Source organism: Protopterus annectens, chromosome 16.part0, assembly GCF_019279795.1.
Source record: "Protopterus annectens isolate FY-2018-M chromosome 16.part0, PAN1.0, whole genome shotgun sequence".
Classification (NCBI taxonomy): domain Eukaryota; kingdom Metazoa; phylum Chordata; order Ceratodontiformes; family Protopteridae; genus Protopterus; species Protopterus annectens.
This window is the reverse complement of record NC_056750.1, coordinates 175,437,452-175,459,066: the sequence shown is the minus strand read 5'-3', so window position 1 is coordinate 175,459,066 and position 21,615 is coordinate 175,437,452. Positions and strand designations below refer to the sequence as shown.

Sequence of the window (21,615 nt, the reverse complement as noted above, 5' to 3'; positions counted from 1 at the left end):
ACAAGAAAAGAAAAAAAATCTTGGCAAAGCATAGACAGGGCAAAGCCATATATACTAAAAGCACTCTGACCAATCTAACGGGCAGCTAAGAGTGTTAATTAATACTAGAAAGGCTAAATTTGAAGAAAAAATAGCTTCTCGGGCAAAGGACAACCACAAAGCTTTCAACAGCTATTTATGTAACCTCAGAGGAAATATACAACAATGTGCAGAACTTATTGCAAATGGCATCACCCACACCGAACTGGAGATCACTGTCAACCTTTTGGCTGACAGGTTCAGCTCAAATTTTTCTCCTCACTCTCCCCTGATAGTCCAAAGGAAATACCACATAACACAATCCCTGCAACCATTACTAGTGAACAGATCATTAATGCACATTCCAAGACCAAAAGCACTGCATCAATGGCCCCCCGATAACATCCCAGGATGTTTGATAAGTAGCATGAAATATAACATTTCTGGTCCACGTAAATTACTTTTCAACTGGAGCCTTTAGTCAGGTTTTGTGCCCACGAAATGGAGGTTGGCTACAGTCATTCTTCTGCACAAAGGAGGTCCAACCACTGACTGGAGTAACTACAGACCCATAAGTCTTACAGCCTCATATATAAGGCCATGGAAAAAAATCACCATGAATGCAATAAATGAGAACATAGGTAACCTGCAAAAGCTGGACCCATCACAGTTCAGATTTTTTAAAGGAAGGTCATGCCTATTAAATCTGGTGGACTTTTTTGAGAGGGTCACAAAAGCACTGGATGAAGATACGACTGTGCACACAGCTTACCTCAACCTGGCTAAGGCTTCTGATACAATACCCCACTCAGGCATTAGAGAAAAGGTCACTAATTTAGGTATAAACCCTTTTTATCAGCAACTGGGTGGCCAACTGGCTCACTTATAGGACACAAGAGGTCAAAACAGGTGAGGCCATCTCCATGAAGAGGCTAGTCACTTGAGGAGTCCTCCAGGTCTCAGTACTGGTCCCCCTCCTTTTTAGTATCTATTTTGCTGAAATGGAAGCAAATGCTAAAGGTCAGTTGAGAAAAAAGGTACTTCTCCTTCCCTTTGTTGGGCAGGTTGGTGTCAGCCACTCATGCCACCCTTCCTTACCCTGGATCTTCAAGCACCTGAGCTACAATTCAAAATCTGGCTGCTTGAATCATAATCAAAACTTTATTGCTCCATATCCTAGAGTTGGGCTTCTGCAAACAAATGTCTTAATGGAGTTTCCCTTTAACAATGCTGTCCAGAATGACTCCCAAGCAATCATCTTCAGATAAAGAAAGCAGTGCACAAGCTTTCACAGTCCCCTCCCCTCTCCCCAGTGACTACTAGTTATAAGATCCACCATGACTTATCCTTAGAAACATTTGGTATGATAAGCCTACTTGTTTACAAGATTCCCTTCTGCAGAGAGCTTCAGTAAACATGAAGAGTCATGATCTGACAACATTAAGAGACCAGTGCCTCAGTAATCAATCTAGTAGGCAATCCATTGTTCCATAGGTCTGACATGCACTCCCAGATGGCCAGCTATTACTTAGTTCCAACGTGAAATTCATTCTACAGTTTAGTATATGCAAACTTTTACACTTAAATGTTATTTAGGACAAATGTGAAACATTATTAAATATACTTATCACAAGGGCAGCTGCAGTGGTATAGTATGGTTGCAATATCTGCTGAGTATTCACCCACTGGCTTCAGAAGAACTTTTGCGTAAATGATATTACTTTTCAACAAATGCACATTGAAGGAGCTTACAGTCATTTCCATCAAGAAAATAACTTCAGTGCATGAAAATTTAGTAATCTCCAAACATGCATGAATTCCTTTTTATGTTTATAGCTTTTAGTAGCATTTGAAAAACATCACTGTGTAAGACAGCTGGCACTTGATTTTGACATAATTTTATTTAGATAATCCGGTTCTGTGTCATAACACTGAAACTTCCTAACACTGAAACTTATAATGCTGAACCCATTTAATTTGAAAACTCATAACATTGAAAACTCATAACATTGAAAACTCTTTTCACTAAAAATATTCTTTACAAGAAATATAACCTAAAAACATGTTTTTTTTTGCAGGTGAGCAAGCCCTCCGGCACCACCTATGTGGAGGCTTTGCCCCCCACACACCCCTTACTTATATATATATATATATATATATATATATATATATATATATATATAGATATATATACTAACTCCATGATGACACAACCATGGAGAAAAGAAAAACAACACCACACACAGTGAATCAGTACTCAAGCACTAACTTGGACATCTACAGATCTGGGGGTACAACATAATGGTGAGCATCACAATTCACACACACTGTGCTAGACCCACGTCCCTAATAACTCCTATGATAATAAATGACACCACTGCATATATTCTACACAATTCTATACAGTTCTACACTTTTCAGTGAAATGAGTTTTCAGCATTATGGGTTTTCAGTGAAATGAGTTTAGCATTATGAGTTTCAGTGTTACGAAGTTTCAACGTTATAACATAGACCTAATAATACACATGATACTGGCAGCTAAGTTGAAGTTGCTAATTGCTTTGTCTCAATGCCATACCCTGCCAAGTTGATAGCTTTACCAAAGTTTCAGATTTCTTACTTATTCAGCCCACAAATTTCTAAAAGGATTGTCATCCACTGGGTGCAACTGTGGGATGTCTTTTTATTTATTTTTTACAACTGTTATTCAAAGAAAAACCAACAGATGGCACTGCCAAAAGCAGTATAATAATTCAAAAACAACCATAACGAAGAGAAAACATAAACTAGCCTATAAAATGGATTAGACTAGGTAAAGAACTATTTGCTGTAACAATATATAGAGAGAAAAAAATCTAGGACATATTTTAATATATTTTGCAGAAGTTGTGGATGTAGTGACAGGCTATGTTATGGTTATATCTGCTTGACACAAGCAGTAAAAATATTGGTACACCACTATACATCTGTTAACTGATAGCTTCTTAGTTTCAGTGGCCTTCTGAACTCAGCCAGAACCAAAACATTAATACTATAACTATAACCCAGGCAGAAAATTAGTCCAGCTGAGACAAACAGAAAGCAGGATCATGATTCAGCTATGAAACCAGCATTAGAGGTGAAATTTTACATGAAAAGCTTCAGAAGGCATGTCACGAGTATTCATCTTAGAAGCAAACAAACAACACAAACAGACATATGGTTTTAGAATATGAATATTATTGAAAATAATTACATCAAAATACAAAGTCTGTACATGTCTGCTAAGCTTTAATATATTGGTTAAAGGCTATTGTCATGGATAGTAACATGAATTTCAATTCACAAAAGAAGACAAATTTGTTTACTGTGGAGTAATTCACACATTTTAACAATTATAACTAATTCTTTTTAAAGTTATTGCTGCATAAAGAAGATGGCACAGAAAAACAAGAATGCTTTCACGGCTGTTTCAATGAATGCTCTGGAATATTGAACACCTGCCTGGACAACGACGAGAAGGGAGATGCTAGAAAAGACAAGGGTCTAGTGACGTATTACGCAGAAAGCCTCCAGCCCTACAACATCTGCCTTGGCGCATCTTACAATGGATTTTAGCCCTTGATGAGCCAGTCTTCTCAACTCAGATGTGTACTGTCTATAGCTATAATCAATAATGCCAGAAAAACAGTCTTCAGTATTATCTGATAATCATATTAGCTGAGCAGCAAATTAATCACAGGTTACAGGAAAAAGAATGCAAAACCTGACATATGTGCTGCTCACTGCCTGGTTCTTATTGCTTCTGCTTGCTGTGCCCACCCCCATTACTTCAGGGAAATGCATCCATGATGAGGTACAGCAATCCCTGAAAGTTGTGTCCCACTCTCATGATCTACGTACACCTTCTAGCCTTCGTTCTGCCCGGTCGTCTGTTCCACAATTAACTCTGCATCCACTGCGGATCAAAGCATGGTACTCGAGCACAGAAACCATGTCAACGAACCTCGATGAATTGGCCAGACTCAATGCTTCTGTGCAAGATGCAATTCAGATTATAGCAAACATCTTGAAAGGTAAGGACTCTGAAAAAGGACACCTTGAATGACAGGTAAGAACAGTTTGTCAGATTTACAGATATCCACTGCATACATTACATTGTACTACATGGCAAAACATGTCCATGAACAGGGATGAATTGGCCAGGCTCAATGCATCTATGTAAGATGCAATTAAGACTGTAGCAGACATTCGGAGAAGTAAGAAGCCTGAAGAAGGATACCTGAAATTACATGTAAGAATAGTTTGTAGGAATCAGATACCCACTGCACAGATAACATTATATTACATTTGTCAGACAGCAGAATTAGACAATACGCCTATCTGCTGTGCAGTTTTAATTGCCATAACATTCTACCTCCCCTCCATCTCTAGTTTCTACTTATTCTTTTCTACCTATCCCAGGCCCTTTTGAATGACTCTTTGTATTTGTTCTCCGCCACTCATTCTAGTAGTCCATTTCTGGATCTACAACCCTCTCTGTGAATAAGTATATTCAGAGACTATAAACTTGTAACTGTATGTTAGTTACTATCCTTAGGTAAAAGTACAGTGCTTGCTTGTGTATAGCTCTCATGCTCATATGCAGTCTTCTGTGTTTACTGTATTCAGCTTCATAGTCAAGAATACCATGGTAATTAGATCAATGCTGTGAGCAAAACACACATGGGCTTCTTTGCTGACCTATTTTAGAGCAGAAAAAAGGTGCCCTCTGGTGTATTCCTCTACCCTGTCCACTCATCAGACCTGCTAGCTGGTTTGTGCCTCTTGTTTCCAAAATCTAAAGGCAACTATGTGACTCTGAATTAGTGATTTTAGCCAGACATTGCTAGTATGTCACTCCTGACAATGTCCACTTGTGCCTTGTGGGCTTACCTGGTTAACAAATAAAGAAACTAAAAATAAATAAAAAGATGATTGCAACATCACTTCTTTTATTACTGTATCTTAGGTATGCAACACAGCCTGAGGCCAAAACTGCTTTTCTTGTGTCTGCCCTTTTTGGCTTGCTTAAGTAATATGTATGTTGCAATTGTAATTTTCTAGATTTTAGAATAACGTCCAGAAATCTGAAGTAATATGATATCCTTTATTATAATGAGTTTAAAAATTCCACATTTTCTACCATCAGCCCAATTTTAATTTTTTTCTTGAGACCTTCATTTCAAAATAATGTATACAGTTAATTTATTTATTTTTAATCATTTTAAGTAATACTGGTCACTAACTAAATTTCTTTCCCGTGTTTGTTTCAAATATAGCACCCTTGCAAGCTACATATTTAATCACTGATTTGTTTTACTTTTTATTCATTCTTATCTGTAACCCTCCAGGGCACAATGCCCTGCTCCTGGCAGGAGCTTCTATTTAATTATGTCGCTTGCTAACAAAATGGAAGTGGATACTATAAGAATCAAACTCAGCCCTATAAAGTATAGCTTGTTCACAGACTGCTCTGTTAGCTATCTGGCTGTAATGATAATTTACAGTATTAGTATTGTTCCTTTGGAACTGGCTGCCCATTTTATTGAGGTCACATGGCATGAATGTCAATTATGCCAGAGTGAAAGCTTTGCTGCCATTCAAGAAATTCAAAGCCACACTTTCTGCCCCTCAGGGTTCCTGTCTTTCTTTTGTGATTTAGCCAAGGCATTCCTCTTTGCAATAAATTGGCATGTTAACGTAAGTAATGTTCCTAGAGTCTAGGCCATTTCCTTCAACTCTTGAATAAGTGACTTACTCAAGGTGTTATTTATTCAGGCTCTAACCTAATTCATAGTGTTAAGATACTCTGCTGAACTTTTCTTGTGTTTTATCAAAGTGTAGTCCTTGAGAGTACTGCAATTATACCGTAGAGAAGCAAAATGTCTATAACACCAATTAATGATTTACTTCTCAACTCATTCCAGGGGTGCTTTAGGAATACCATTAAGATTGCATCATTACTTGAAGCCTGTGGCAAAGCCATAAGTATAGCCAGGCATACTCAGGTATACACACAACACACATTCAGTCATGTTATATTTGTACTGTTAAACTCAATCAATGGTATGGTGTGCATACCAGATTAAACATAACTTTATTTGCAATTTGATTTCTCTCTTAACTCTACATAGAATTTTGATAAAATACTTTTTTAATGGTTAAGGAAATAGGTAACATGTATGTATGTTGCCCAAGTCATTTCATCCCTATTAGGGTGATTGTTGTCACGTCTGCCACAGATGGTATCTGAAATCACAGAGACTTGCAGATCTCCAGTTTCAATTGCACTGTGATGCAGGTAGGACAGTTACAGCTCATTTTATGTGTTAGGAGAGTTATTAATGCACTTTTCAAACTCCTAAAGTTAAGAGACATATAGTATTTTCTACTTACGAGCCAACTTCAAGCTGTAAACTTTCATATTAAGGCCTGTTTTCCCAGTTAAATGAAGAGCAGGTTTTCCATAATTTTTCATAGTTCTGATTACAAGCGTTATGCAAAGCTATTTCAATTTGCAGTTTTGCAAATTTAAATCATGGTCTCCCTTTAATCATCTTAGAATTATTTATTCCACACATTCTAAGTGCTTATTTAACAATAAAAGGAATAGGGAATCAGTCTGTACAAAGAATGTTCCCACAGCCTGATACATCAAAAGTACACTGAAAACCACAGAGCCATAGATAATATAGTCATCATTTGGGATATGACTGGTGTCTGATATGAAACAATATAGCAATGCCAGTCAGGTTTTTTCACAGAACATTGCCCAAGTACTGTTCAATTTCTGTGTCATTTGAAGCTTGGGTCGCCATTTCTACAATTTGTCCTCTAACCAGACAGATACCTAGCTCTCCACATGACATGTGAGGAATGTAACTGAGTGTGTGCCTTACTCAGCTGGATATACCAAGGTCTCAGTCCTATCTTCAGGTTATATTCAATTGCCAAGTACCAGAAGAAGGGATATTCTAAACAGATGTGAGAGATGATGAACTTACTTTCATGTTAAATTCAGCCTCTTTGGATCTGATTTTCATATCAAAGTGTTTAAACCATACTGTTGTCTTTAAATAATATAGAATCAAAACTGTTTCCACCTCACACTCTGTCTCCCTTTCTGTGCTTCAGTGAACCGTATTCAGAACAAGCTGCTGTTAAGTCGAGACATTGACAAATACTGCCGCTCCATCTGGAAAGACCCAGCATCACCCAACTATAACAAGTGAGTTATTTCCAGCTCTTGTTATTTTTTCATTTGTTTTGCCAGTACATAAACCAATGGTAACAATGATATATCTCTGCCCACTATTAGATTTTCTTCTATGTGATTCTTAGCCTTACCACTATAAGCATTTTTTTTTATTTTATCTCTACTTCTGATCTGAAGCCTCCCTACCACCTACCTTATGCCTGTCAACCTATTTAATTTTCTGCTACCAAAGCAAAGAGCCATCTTATTACCATAGATAGAACAAGACCTACTTTAGCAGATAGCTCAAACTGAATATCAGACTGCATGTGCCGTCCTTACTATCTGCCACGAACATCTCAGAAATGTGTCCAGCCATTGGGGTTGCATCAGGGTAGGTAGACCCGAAGGAGGATGGGGCACTGGGATAAACTGATGGTTGGCTGCAAGGGAAATGAAAAAATATAGTCAAAATGGATAGCAAAAAGAACATAAACATAAATAATTTTCAGATAACATTTAATCAATCTAAACTAATATCCTTGTGTACCAAAATACTGCAGCACTGTGTGAGGTTGACCCACACAACTGTGCCTTACCTACTAAGATGCACTTTTGCTTTACTGAAAGCGTGGAATTTTAATACTAATTTAAGCCTCCATATCCTCTAAGATATTGTACTATTCACCCGCCACTCTTTCAGTGAAAAAACACTTCATTTGATTTGCCAAGGTCTATGGACTTCAACTTATGTACTACAATTCTTGCTTTTCGACATTTTATCTGAATACTGAGTTATAATCAACTTCCTATTCTGTTTCCTTTGAACTCTAAAAGTATATGAAGTATTTAAGAGCCTCCTTCATATTCAGTCCATGAAGTAGGTAAGATACCATGTACTAAAATATTACAATAGATTCATGGTAATTAATTAAGAGTCACTGTGTCATTGTCTAAAACAATTTAGCAAGAAAGCTAATGATCAAAACCACCAATTTTCTCAAAAGTAAGAAAAAATTCAAATTTTTGCGTGAGGCAAGCCTGTTATATGACCCACACGTAGACTATATACTAAGTTCAAAATCACGCAACCTTGGAAATGAGAGGAAACTTAGTTATTCCCCCATGTTCAGTGATCTCAGATTAATATTGCAGTTATGAACAATGTTAAAAGAATGGATGCTTTGGGTCTAATAATACTGGGATTGAAGAAAGTTAAATTAACAAAAAATCACTGTAACCCCATGCAGGAATGTGGCGTCATCAGGAATGTAGTGTCATCAGTACCTACCAGGCTATTGATCCATAAGGATCTTCATAAGTCTAACCATGCATTCCCCAAGAAGTTTGTTAGCCCTAGTATTTTAAGTATGATTAACCCAGTGCACTTTGTATTTTAAGTACAAACAACCCATAATCCTTTGTATGTTACCCTATTCATAAAGGACAAGCATGTTAAACCCGGAGTGAAATTGTATTTTCCCATCCATTAGTCCAGATTATACCTGAACAGAGCATGAGATGTACTTTACCAATGTTATTCCACTGGGACCAAACAATCATTGCAATCCAAACTGATAACTAAACACGTTTATAGCATATTGCCATAACTGCACTAGAATCATAACCAATGTCATGCATATCAAACTCCGGATGTCGTTAAAAGGATTAATAGCACAGAATCTTTGACCAAGCCCAAAAAATAAAAAGTTCCAAATCGGACTTTACTTTAAGGACTGTGCTCTGGTTCTTAGATAAGGGTTTAGTCATTCCAGTTCATAAAAGAGTTCTATGACCTGGATAAATACATCATTTGAAAATTGCAAATGCTTTTTTCCTTGGTGTCTTCTTCATAGTTTGTCATTTCTAAAAGCACAAGCAGAAGCTTCATCTCATGTTTATTGTGTCTTTTCCTCTCTCTATGTCTGCTCACCATCAGCCTTCTTATGCCTCGCCAGCCTATTAGTTACACTTTGGTAAGAGACAGTAATGTAAGGTCATCACCCAGGCAGCCATCAAGTTCCTGCTGGCCTTACCACCCTCATTCACATGACAGCTAGCAGCCATCATTCCACAATGATGGACTCAGAGATGCATACATCCTTCTGTGTTTGTACCAGTTTCTATTTACACCATATCATAGCACTACTTTGGGGACCCCATATATTCAGGCTTTGATGCTGCCTCGTCATGACACCTGGTATGCACTGCAATAAATCAAGCCCTCCCCCCAGCATAAGACAGCTGGCTTTGGTTACTCCTTGCCACACTCTGCAGCTAACTCCTCCAGAACCAAGTTTGGTAATCAATCACCGGTGTCTGGGTTATACTTCTTTGCATTTTCCCCATACCTTCCATGGATGTGACTGAAAACAGATACCACCTGATCCAGAAACTAAACAAAACTGCAGTAAGCACACCCATCACTGTTCTTATTAGTTACTGTTAATATACTTGTACATTTGGGAGAGTATGTAGGAATTGTGGTACTGAGCACAGTGGCTGCCCTGGTGAGTGCCAAGTGGCATGATCTCTAGTAGCAAAACTATGCATGATGGAGACACTGTACTAACAGCAGCACAGCCTCCATGCAAATACCACTGTCATAACTATCTACAGTTCATTGAACTGCCATACCACACTGTGGGTTTGATTTCTTGCAGACAGTGTTTTCCTTATTTCACTAAGTGTTTTTCCTGGCAATGGAAATGTATTTGTAGTTTTACTTAACATATTTATATGTCCCTTTTAATAGTTAATGAAGTACATCTTTTGTGTTAACAGATGTGGTCAGCTGAATCCCACATACAGTACAGAGACTTGTCTGGATGTAACGGTAGGTATTACTTAATTTTGGCATCTAGGAGCTTCTTAACAACAGCTTTCTAATGTTAGGAAAATATTAGAAAATATACTTAATGCATGCATACTCCAGAGGTGTAAGCCAATAACTTGAAATACCTCTCAAGAAGAAATGTGTTAAAAAACAAAGGCCTACTTTTATAATAGCCTCAATGTTATTTCTACATATAAAAAACAAAACTTAGCTGAAGTTAAACCTTTTCAAAAGGCTTGCAAGTTAAAGAGTACATAAACGCATATGTAACAATCTCATTCTACTGATGACTTCAAAGACGTATTAAATTCACTTTTATTTAAGCTTGAGTTTAAAATACATTTAGTGGAATTTACTGACTTCATGCTTGTAACATTAGACATCACAAATCATTCTATCAGCATTGGCATATATAAAAAAAATCTTGGCTACCATGTAAAATTAGAACATTGAAGCAGTAGCAAAAGAAAAGAAGGTAATATTAAGTACATTTCCATGGCAATACTTTTACTGTTGTAGGTAATGGTTCTTATATAAGTTCACCCCAAATAACTTCGAAACATCTCAAGAGGTAAGGATACACATGAGGTGATCACATTGCATCTTTATAATTAGTTTGTAAATACAACAGCAAAGAAAAGATGGGATAATTTATAAATGTACAGAATCTTTGCATCTTTATCCATCTATGTATCTATGTACATATCTATCTACAATTGTCTGTTTATTTGTCTCTATTATATAGCTAGCTAGCTAGCTAGCAATTTATGTATTTTATGTCATTTGTTGACGAGATAGCAACAGGCAAGTGGGCTGGTGTGGCATGGCCTTTTCCAGTCATGACCTAGGCCAGAGAGTGACATGCATGAATTACAGTCAGAGAGTTGTTAACACAAACACACACACACACACACACACACACACACACACACACACACACACACACACACACACGCACGCACACATACACACACACACACACACACACACACACACACACACACACACACACACACTGTTTAGTTACAGGCAATTATCAAGGAAACCAAGTGCAATGATCCCAGTAAAGTTTTTTTTTCCTACATGTAAGGTACTTGCAGTGATTATGTGCTGTCTTGCCAACACATTGCCAGTGAGTCAGTAATACCCAAGAGTGATGTAAATGTTTATTTATATATTGGTATGAGTGGTTTTGGCAGTTTACTAATGAGGGGCTGAGATTTAAGAACTGAATCAAGCAGTAAAAGTGTGAATGATATGGAGGGAAACATGACTGTTGGCATAAATTAACAGTGTTATGCCTTTGTCAGTAGTACTTACAGGTAAAAAAGGAGCATTAGAACAAACAGTGCTAACGAAGGTGCCAGTGAGTGAGGTAGACATTAGGGAAGGTGTGTCAGTGAGTGAGGTAGAGATTAGGGAAGATGTGTCAGTGAGTGAGGCAGAGATTAGGGAAGGTGTGTCAGTGAGTGAGGCAGAGAATAGGGAAGGTGTGCCAGTGAGTGAGGTAGATATTAGGAGACAGGTAAGGTTGTTTAGTGAAACAAGGTCAGGTAGGATTAAGACTGAAACATTAGCATTTCACGGTTAATTTAAGATGCTTTAGTAGTGGATCTTCATATAACTGTACAGAAAGTTAACTCTGAATATTTGCAGGTATTCAGTTCCACATGGCAGGATGAAATTTTGAGAATGCTCAGTCAGTGCTATTAATTATAAAGTGTGGTGTATTAGTGCAATGGAGCCTTGGGGATGATGTCTTAGTGAGTAAATGGATTAATTATGGTACAAATTATTACCAGGGGGTAGACAGTTTGTTGTATAGTAGATTATTTAGGGTATGGGTAACTAAACAAGTGGCTCTTTTGATTATGGAAAGAGAATTAGCATGTGTTAGGAATTTGTAATAAAGACTGTGTTGGTCTGCAAGTTTTGCAAATCTGCATATTTTATTTTGTACTTTTTACAGGATTTCAATTGTATGGCTATTTCCTAGAGCTGTTAGGGGTAGCATGTACTCAGCTTTGGAAGACAGGTATTCACAATTGCTAAGAATCAGTCTTAGGTAAGCTGGTTTACAAATTTTTGTCAGTATTTTAAGTTATGAATGCCCATAGATACAGTTGTTTCTGTAAGACAAATAAGTATTAGATGGGCATATGTATTCCTAGGTATGAAGAATATTGAGCAGACAGTATTTTATTGTTCCAAGGGTCCAGTAACTGAATGGTATTGCTGTTAGCGAAGTCTTTAAAAGGGAAAAAATCATTGTTGGTTTTGCTTAAGTTAATGAGTAAACCATGTGAGTGGAACAACTGACAAGCCTGTAGAAATTGTTATACTTGGGATTGTAGTTCTTAACTGGTATTGGTTGATTTTAGTATTATGAGGTCACTAGCATATAGAATGAAGTTTTATTTGTTCATTTGATTGATTATCTGTTTGTCTGTTTCTTTGCTAACCAGTTTAGTGGGTTGGTCCACGGGCCTTTTTTAATCATAACTCTGGCCATATTGGCAGCCATATTTTTTTAAATTTATATTACATCAGCAGTCAAGTATGACAATAGAAATTAATGTGTGTGCATGAAATGCATAATATGTACAAATATATAAATGAGTTGTATATTTTATTTTCAGTAGTTTAAAACACAGATTTGCTTCTTTTATATATGCTGCTATTTGTTGAATTGTTAGCCAGTATTAAAGCAAATGCTCTTGTATTTGTTATTGAGAAGCTGAATACAAATTACTTTTGAATGTGTTGAAATTATTGAGTTTCTTGATATTTTGTGGTAATGAGCTCCAGGAAGTCTCTGCAGCTTTTGAGAATTACCTCCCCCCACCACCTTGGCGAAGTAAAGCTTTCACCATGGAAATAGCATTCTATAAAGAAGAGTGAGAGAAATAATTACATTTTCTATATTGTGGATTGGCTGCTAGTGCTGCACAGTACGAGCAATTTAGCAGTTTGTAAGTGAAGTACTTTGCAAAGTTATCCTAAGAAGGTATGTCTGGTAGCTAATTAGCTTTTTTCAATGAGTTGCAGTGATGGTCCTTGGAACCATAACCATAAAGAGGTCAGGGAGACTGGGGTGGCTGCCATAGGCACTGTGACATCCCTTTCTTGGGCCAGTGATCAAGGAGCTTCAATCCTCACCACAGACATCAGTGGGGAAGGTTTACTTTGAGAAAAACAGACACGGTATTTTCAGATGCAGCTCTCTGCATCAAGCACACTTTCCCTTAAGAGCACACAGAGAACACACTCCAGTAATAGGACTGGACTTTCTCTCTCTCTCTCCAGGCCCCAAATAAGAATCCACACTGACCACTAAAAAGCGCTGTGTCCCTGTTCCAAGTAGCTGATACACACACTCTTTTGAGATTTGATTTTTCACAGACACACACACACACACACACACACACACACACACACACACACACACACACACACACACATCTGAGATTACCCACTCTACCACCTCTGCCCAGGTTATAAGGTAGTTCCACTGCCCCAGCCAGGTTCTCCAGGGCTCTTAACAGGGTATCCAGTTTTACTGAGTGAAATTAATGCTAATACCAATGGTAATGCTGAGCGGACAGCAAGACTTTCAGGACAGTGATGCCACAGCATCACTAAATAAATATAAGTACTCTCAAAGGTTGCATATTTCCTAAAAAGACCAGCCACAATGAACATTTGATTTAATAACAAATAATAAAAGAAGATGAAAACACTGAATATCTATTTACAATAAAGATCAGAGTTTCAATCACAGGCAATATTAAAAATAACACAGATGGAAAGATTCACGCATATACAGAAAAACAATGCTTAACTATTCTCACTATATTTTACAGACTGAGCTAAAGAATTACTGTTTCCTTTTACTTACTAAAGCAAAGCAAGGTGATGTAGGTGAATGGTCTTTCTTGTTAGGTTTTACAAACAGACTACTCTGAGACTTCTCTTTCATCTAGTATTAAAGCATCATTTCAGTGCTGGATCACAGAATACATCATATCTGGTCACCTGACTCTGTGGTTCCACACTACCCCTTTACTAGAAGCTTTGGCAGGATCTTGCAAATATGTGTCACAATACACTCACATAAAGCTTTGCTAAGATGTGTTACAGCATCTGGAAGCTATAAAACCATTCCAACACCTCCCCCTTACAGGGTAGCAATTAGTTCACCACTAAGGACAATAGAGCAGGATTCCTAGTCCTTGTTTTCACAGGTGTTTTGTCTCTGGCTGCATTCAAACCTGTGAGATACAATATTTATGGCTTACACCAAGTAATTTAATTTCAGGCTCTTTTTCAAAGTTTGCTGGACTGAGATTAACCTCTTCTCTTCCAGTATCCTCTGTTGCAATATATTAATTTCAATGGTTACAATATAGTCTGACATACAGATGTATTTATTTTTTGTCCAGCAGGACCCACTGTTGGCACAGTTTTTTAACACAAGCAACTTTACAAATACATTTTCAACATAAGCAGCTGTCCACATCAGTTTGATACACAAACAACATATAATTATTTACAAAACTAAAGCTAGATATGCTGGCATATGTTACACATCCGCCACCCTACTCCTCCTGGAATAGCTGGCACTACCTCACATAATCACATCTGTCCCCATTTGAAGACTCAAGCTAGTTTTTCAAGTGACCCTGCAGAAACATTGCTTGAGACAAATGACCTTGTCTGTAAATATATTAACCCATTCCCTGCCATGACAGTCCATATGCATTGGCATTGCTGACCTGACTACAGTGTTGCACTGTCATGTCATATGCCTTTAACCCTAGGCTCCACTTTAATAACTTGGCATTTTGCTAGCTGGCTCAATGTAGCCAAGTTAAGGGATTGTGGTCTGTAACCACAGTAAATTTCCTTATATATATATATATATATATATATATATATATATATATATATATATATAGGGCTGAAATTTCTGCGGTGGCCATACTGGCTAGACATTCTTTTTCTACAGCTGCAAAACATTTCTCCCTGGGTTGGAGTCTACAGCATACAACATGGTGCTCTTCTCCATCTGAGGAAACCCATTTGATATGGCTCCCACCCAGTGATTCGAACCATCCACCTTCGCAACAAATGCTTTGCTGTAATCTGGACTGGCTAACAGAGGTGTCCTCCCAAAGCCTCTTTATGCTTTTAGAATGCCTGATTAAAGGCTGGGGTCCACACTACTTTATCTGGCCTGTTTTTCCTTGTCAGGTCTGTGAGGGGAGCAGCTATTGTACTATAACTGAGAACAAACTTTCTATAGTACACTGCTGTTCCCAAGAATGCCTTCACCTGCTTTCTGGTAAAAGGAACAGGTCACACCTGAATAGCTTCCACTTTGACAGGTTCTGACCTGATATTACCACTCCCCACTCTATGTCCCAGATATGAGAAGTTTGCCTTACCCACCTGATACTAACTTGGCTTAATGGTCAACCCTGCCCTTTGCAGCCTGCCCAGGACCTCCCTGAGATGCTGAAGGTGCTCATGCCAGAAATTACTGTAATTGGTAATATCATCCAGGTAAGCAAGGGCATAATAACCTGCTCTGGCTAGGATACGATCTAACAGCCTCTGGAAGGTTGCTGGGGCATTTGTCATACCAAAAGGCATATTTGTGAACTCGTATAATCTGAAAGGAGTCACAACAGCTGATTTCTCTCTAGCGGTGGGAGTCAAGGACACCTGCCAGCAGCCCTTGGTCAGATCAATAGTGGTCAGATACTTAGCCCCACCCAGCTGCTCTAAGGCTTCATCTGTCCTAAACATGGGGTAAGCATCTGACTCTGTGTGACTATTTAGTTTTATGTGGTCCACAAAGAACCTGATTCTGCCATTTTTCCTTGGTACCAGCACCACTGGGGAGGCCCAGGGACTGCAGGACTCCTGGATTACCCCAAGTTCCTACATTTCCTGTATCTCCTCCTTCAAAGTCCGTCTGACTCACTCAGGCACCCTGTAAGGGGCCTGCTTGATAGTCCTTTGGGGGTCTTGTATCCATATGGTCCTGCTCCAGGTGGGCGCAGCCAGGTTTCCTAGTGAACATCCCCCCAAACTCCTGTAACAGTGCTTGGATTTCTTGAACCTGGGTAGGGTATAACTGCTGGGACATTGCTACCACTTCCACTGAGATGTCAGTCCGAGCCTCACTGAGGAGATCAGTCACCAGATCCCCTTTAGACTCCTCCTGCCATCCACTGCAAATACTTAGCACCAGGGCCTACAATTTAACCTCTCCACAAGACCATTAGTCTGGGGGTGGTAGGGGGTGGTCTTTAGGTGCTTCACCCCACAGTGCTTCCACAGACAAGCCACCAAGTCTGACATGAAATTGGCACCTCTGTCAGTATTTCTCTTGGGAAACCTATCCTGCCAAAAATCTCTAACAAAGCATTTACCACCTTCTCTGCCTTGATGGAGAACTGAGCCCCTGCCTCATGGTATTTAGTAACATAATCTACTACCACTAGGATATACTTCTTCACTGTAGAACTTGGGGTACATAGAGGCCCCAAAATATCCATAACTACCCTCTGAAATGGCCCCACAATCACAGACAAAGGCATCAAAGAAGCTTTGACTGTGTATCCTGCCCTGCATACTTTTTGGTACTGCTTACAGGTCCTCCAGTAACCTGTTACATCCCCTTGCAATCCCAGGCCAATAAAAATTCTCCATAATACATCTCCTGGTATACTTTATGCCCATATGACCTACAAAGGGAATGTCATGGGGTATAGCTAGAATTGCCAGATGGTTAGGGTCTGGGCACCACAAACTGCTCTATTACCTCACCCTCTAGTTCTCCCTCAGGGGTCCACTCTCTATACAGTAACTCTTTGTTCCAGTATACAGACTCAACTTTTATTTGAGAATCAGGTGCCTCCTTAGCTACCTCCCTCAAGCCTCGTAATGTTGGGTCCAAGAACTGAGCCTGTCTCAACTCTATCTTTGTGGCCCTTCCCAGATCTGTCTGCACAGGAAGTCTGGTATCTTCTGACAGCGATACCTCACTGTCAGCCTGGGTAATACAACTTACCACTGCCCTTGCAGTCCCCCTGTCCAAGAGAACATCAGTACTTATTATCAATTATACTTACCTTCAGGATCACTGCTGCAGGGTGGCTTCCTCCCTGAAATAGCCACATCACCAATCCTGCCTTCAGGTGTGAGGTCTGTCTGAGTCTCTCCCATGCTACCAGACCCACATGCCTGTCTCCAAGCCTGACTGCATGTAACTGCATGCACACAAGGTACTGCATTATCAAAACCATTCTCTATCAATACATCTGCAGGGATATCCTCAAACACACCTACTTGCTTGCTTCCTTTTCCACCCTTCCAGTCAAGGTGAACCCTGGCCAAAGGTATTTGGAATAAGGTCCCTCCTAAATCTCTGACTGGCGTGGACTGCCCAGGCAAGTATTGCTCCTCTTTAACCACTACAGGCTTCACAATGGTTATATCGGAGGCTGTGTCTCTCTTAGCAGTGATCTGTCTTCCATCAACTAAGATAGGATACAAACTCTGGTGACAGTTTGGTACCCCTGTTGTCTCCAGACAATTTACCATTGGCATTTTGTTATTCCCACTTGCTGTCTCTTCCACCTTTTGTTCCCCACTTTGCTTCCATGGACATCTGTATGCTACATGGCCCTACTGGTTACATGTAAAATATCTAAACCTTGATCCTGGCCATGTACCTGAACTAGTGGCTTCCCCTGTTGCTGGTAGACTCTGTTGGGGTGGTTTAGGCTGCCCACAATGGGTTCCTTTATATCCATGTGCAACACTGGGTATCCCCTTCTTATGCAGTGATGCCCTGCTTGTAAGTAGAGATCCCCATTGCCTCCATGACCCTGATGAAGAATCAGCATCTCCCTTTGTTGGCGCTGTTTCTCATTTTCTTCAGATTTCAAACACAGCAGTCTCTCTGTTGATTCTAATTCCATATGTTTTGCCTGTCACAGTCTCTCTACTGATTATAATTCCAAACATTTGACCTCCAGTTCAAGTCTCTAACTCCAGATGGGTTTTTAAGTCCTCTGAGGAAAATGTGAACTGACCTGTTTCTGAGGACTGCAAATCCCCATCTTCAGACTGGTTGTCTTCCTGGTTGCTGGTCCATGCTGCAGCTGCAATTAAAGATGAAATAATTTCCTCTTTAGTCAGGTTGGCATGCACCAGTCCTTTGAATTTGCATACGTTACCAACTGGTTCACTGTCAGCTTGCCATAATCCTCTACTGACATCTTTGCCTGCTTTCCCTGACTAAACTAAACTAACAAAAAATAAATAAAACTGTTGTGAAAATTAACCTCTGTATGTTTACCTTGTGGCTGCTGAGAGTACACACACCTTCAGTGAGAACTGTCTACAGGCTACAGAAGTCTAATTAATACCCCACCACTGCCACCAATATGTAATGGCCTTTCTCTGGGGTAATGATCAAGGAGCCTCAATCCTCACCATGGTCACTGGTGGGGGGACATTCACTTTGATAGAAATAGACACACAGTGTTTTCAGATGCAGCTCTCTGCACCAAGCACAATTTCCCTTAAGAGCACACATGGAACACACTCCAGTCTTGGGACAGGACTCTCTCTCAATCTCTCTCTCTTTACTGGGCCCAAATAAGAATCCACACTGACTACTAATGAGCTTGGTGTCTCTGCTCTAAGTAGCTGATACACACACTCTTTGAGATTTGAATTTCACACACACACACACACACACACACACACACACACACACACACACACACACACACACACACACACACCTGGGAAAGGCTGGCACAGATTACCCATTCTAACACCTCTGTCCAGGCTATAAGGTAGTTCCATTGACACCAGCCAGTTACTATAAGGCTCTTAACAGGATATCCAATTATACAGAGCAAAAATAATACTAATACCAATAGTAATGTTAACCGGACAGCAAGACTTTCAGGAGTGTGATGCCACATTATCACTAAATAAATATAAGAACTCTCAAAGGTTGCATATGAAAAGTTTAAATATGAATAATAATAATAATAATAAATAAAATAATATGAAAATACTGAATATCTGTTTATAATAAACACCAAAGTTTTTCAGTCCCAGGAAATATTAAAAATAACACAGATGTAAAGATTCACACAGATACAGAAAAACAATACTTAACTAATCTCACTATATTTTCCTGACTGATATAAATAATTACTGTTTCCTACTGGCTTAACAGAGCAAGGCAAGGTGATGTGGGTGAGTGGTCTTTCTTGTCAGGTTTCACAAACAGACTGCCCTGAGACTTCTCTCTCATCTAGTATTAAAGCATCATTTTACTGCTGTATTACAGAATAACATCGCATCTTGTCACCTGACTCTGTGGTTCCCACACTACCCCCTTTACTAGAGGCTGAGCCAGGATCTTGCAAATATGTGTCACGATACACACACATAGAGCTTAGCTAAGATGTGTTACAACATCTGGAAGCTATAAAACCATTTTAACACTCCCTTCCTTCCAGGGTAGAAATTAGCTCACCACTACAGACAGTACAGCAGGATTCCTAGTCCTAAACTTTGCATCTCTGGCTTCATTCAGACTTGTGAGATACAGTTTTTATGGCTTATACCAAGTAATTTAATTTAAGATTATTTTTCAAAGTTAGCTGGGCTGAGATTAACCTTTTCTCTTCCAGTATCCTCTATTGCAACATATTTATTTCAACAGTTACAATACAGTCTGACAAACAGGTGTATTTCTTTTCTGTCCAACAGGACCCACTGTTGGTATGTTTTTTAACACAAGCAACTCTACAAATACATTTTCAACACAAGCACCTGTAGAAATCAGTTTGATTTACAAATGACATATAATTGTTTACAAAACTCCAGCTAGCTATGCTGGCATATATTACACATCCACTATTCTACTCCTCCTGGCATAGCTGGCAGTATCTCATATCATCACAGGCACAAGATGTCAGGGGGCACTATTGGCAGGTGTCAATGAAGTGGGTGAGCAGTACTGTAATTGCTTTATCAATGCTGATTCTGCATGTGCAGCTTGTTTGAAGAGTTCAAGTGCTTTGCATGTGGTGAGCGTGCATGGTACTAAGTGTAGCAAGCAGGGTGTTAGAGTTTTAGCAGGAATTTGTATTTTTTTGTTTTTTGTTTTTTGTTTCTCAACTTTGAGATGAGAGGACACCAATTTGAGAATCTGCATAGGCATCAGATGAGCTAGCAAGGGTCCTGCTTGAACCTATCTAAGGATATGATTCTGAAGATTTTATTTACTGCCATCTGAAAATTATAAGTATTCTGTATGGAGTCCATTGCAAATAATGTCAAACAGTACTTGATTTAGGATAATAATCATTTGTATTGTAAGTGATTTTCTTGTTTCTATGGGAAGTTAGTTGAAGTACTTTTATGGTAGTCCTAGTTGGTTTAGGGCTATGTTTATGATACGTACACACTGGGAGAATGTAAGGTTTTGGTCAAGGAGATTGCCAAGGAACCTTTGTTTTTTCACTACTGTTAAATGTGGACCAGAAGGACCAAAGATCAAGTGCAATGTTTTTTTTACCACATCTTTTTCCTGCTATTATGCTAAAATCATATAAAATAGGCTTTCTGGTTCTAAAATATGTATTTTTAGTTCAGGTACATCACTGGAGCTATATTTACTAAGTTTAAAAAAACTTGTTTTATGTACTGTATGCTGAGCAGCTGTCTAGTTATCTCCTGACTGTATCTTCTGGTGGCATTCTCTGATGACATCATAAGTTGGAAAACCATATGTGGTCCAGTACCTAAAGGTTTTGGTTGAAGGGAATCTCACAATGCCAGACATAGGCAGTGATATTCTATACCATTTATTGAACCTTATTTCCTATTCTGTTGACAGCAGGGAGACAGATCTGACATATAGGTGGAGCAGCATGGCCATAAGAATGTCAGGTGCAAGAGCAAAGCCTGTAGGGTGGCTTCGTTGTCATATCTGCATTCTTCCCACCCAAGTCAGGAGATGGGCTTGTGGGGACCCTAGCCCACCAGGGAATTAAGTCTATGTTTGAAAACAGAACACTGCAAAGTATCACCACAGGGATTTGTGAGATGGCTTACCCTACAATGAACCATACATGTGCATGGTCAAGGCTACCCCTCTGACTACTGAAGCCTACAGTACAACTGCACCTGTATATAAAACTCAGTCTTGCAGACAGTCTAGTTTCCCACCAGGTATTCCCTGCAACACACAATCCCAAATACAGGTGAAGCTTTTGCATTACCAAAAAACCTAGTCAATTCAATGAACATTTTACATTCCAGCACTAAGCCAGTCAAACTATATTGTAAACGTACTTTACTGTAGGCTGTTACTGAGGTAATTCTTGGATTATTTTCTTTCTTTGATTATCCAGTGGTAAGCAATGATCATAATGTTATTTATTTATTTTATTTATTTATTGGCATTTGTTTACCAAGTTAGTCCAACTAGGCTTAAAAA

The 21,615-nt window shown here is 39.0% G+C and overlaps 1 protein-coding gene across 1 annotated transcript in view; it reads left to right on the top strand.

The window, feature by feature from the left end:
• LMLN2 (leishmanolysin like peptidase 2) overlaps positions 1-21,615 on the top strand; it is a 457,833-nt gene that overhangs the window by 21,594 nt on the left and 414,624 nt on the right. The window contains exons 2-4 of the mRNA XM_044058759.1: positions 3,415-4,073; positions 7,174-7,267; positions 10,019-10,070. Of these exons, the coding sequence (XP_043914694.1) occupies positions 3,755-4,073; positions 7,174-7,267; positions 10,019-10,070 (465 nt within the window). The 5' untranslated portion in view covers positions 3,415-3,754. The remainder of the gene's footprint in view (positions 1-3,414; positions 4,074-7,173; positions 7,268-10,018; positions 10,071-21,615) is intronic.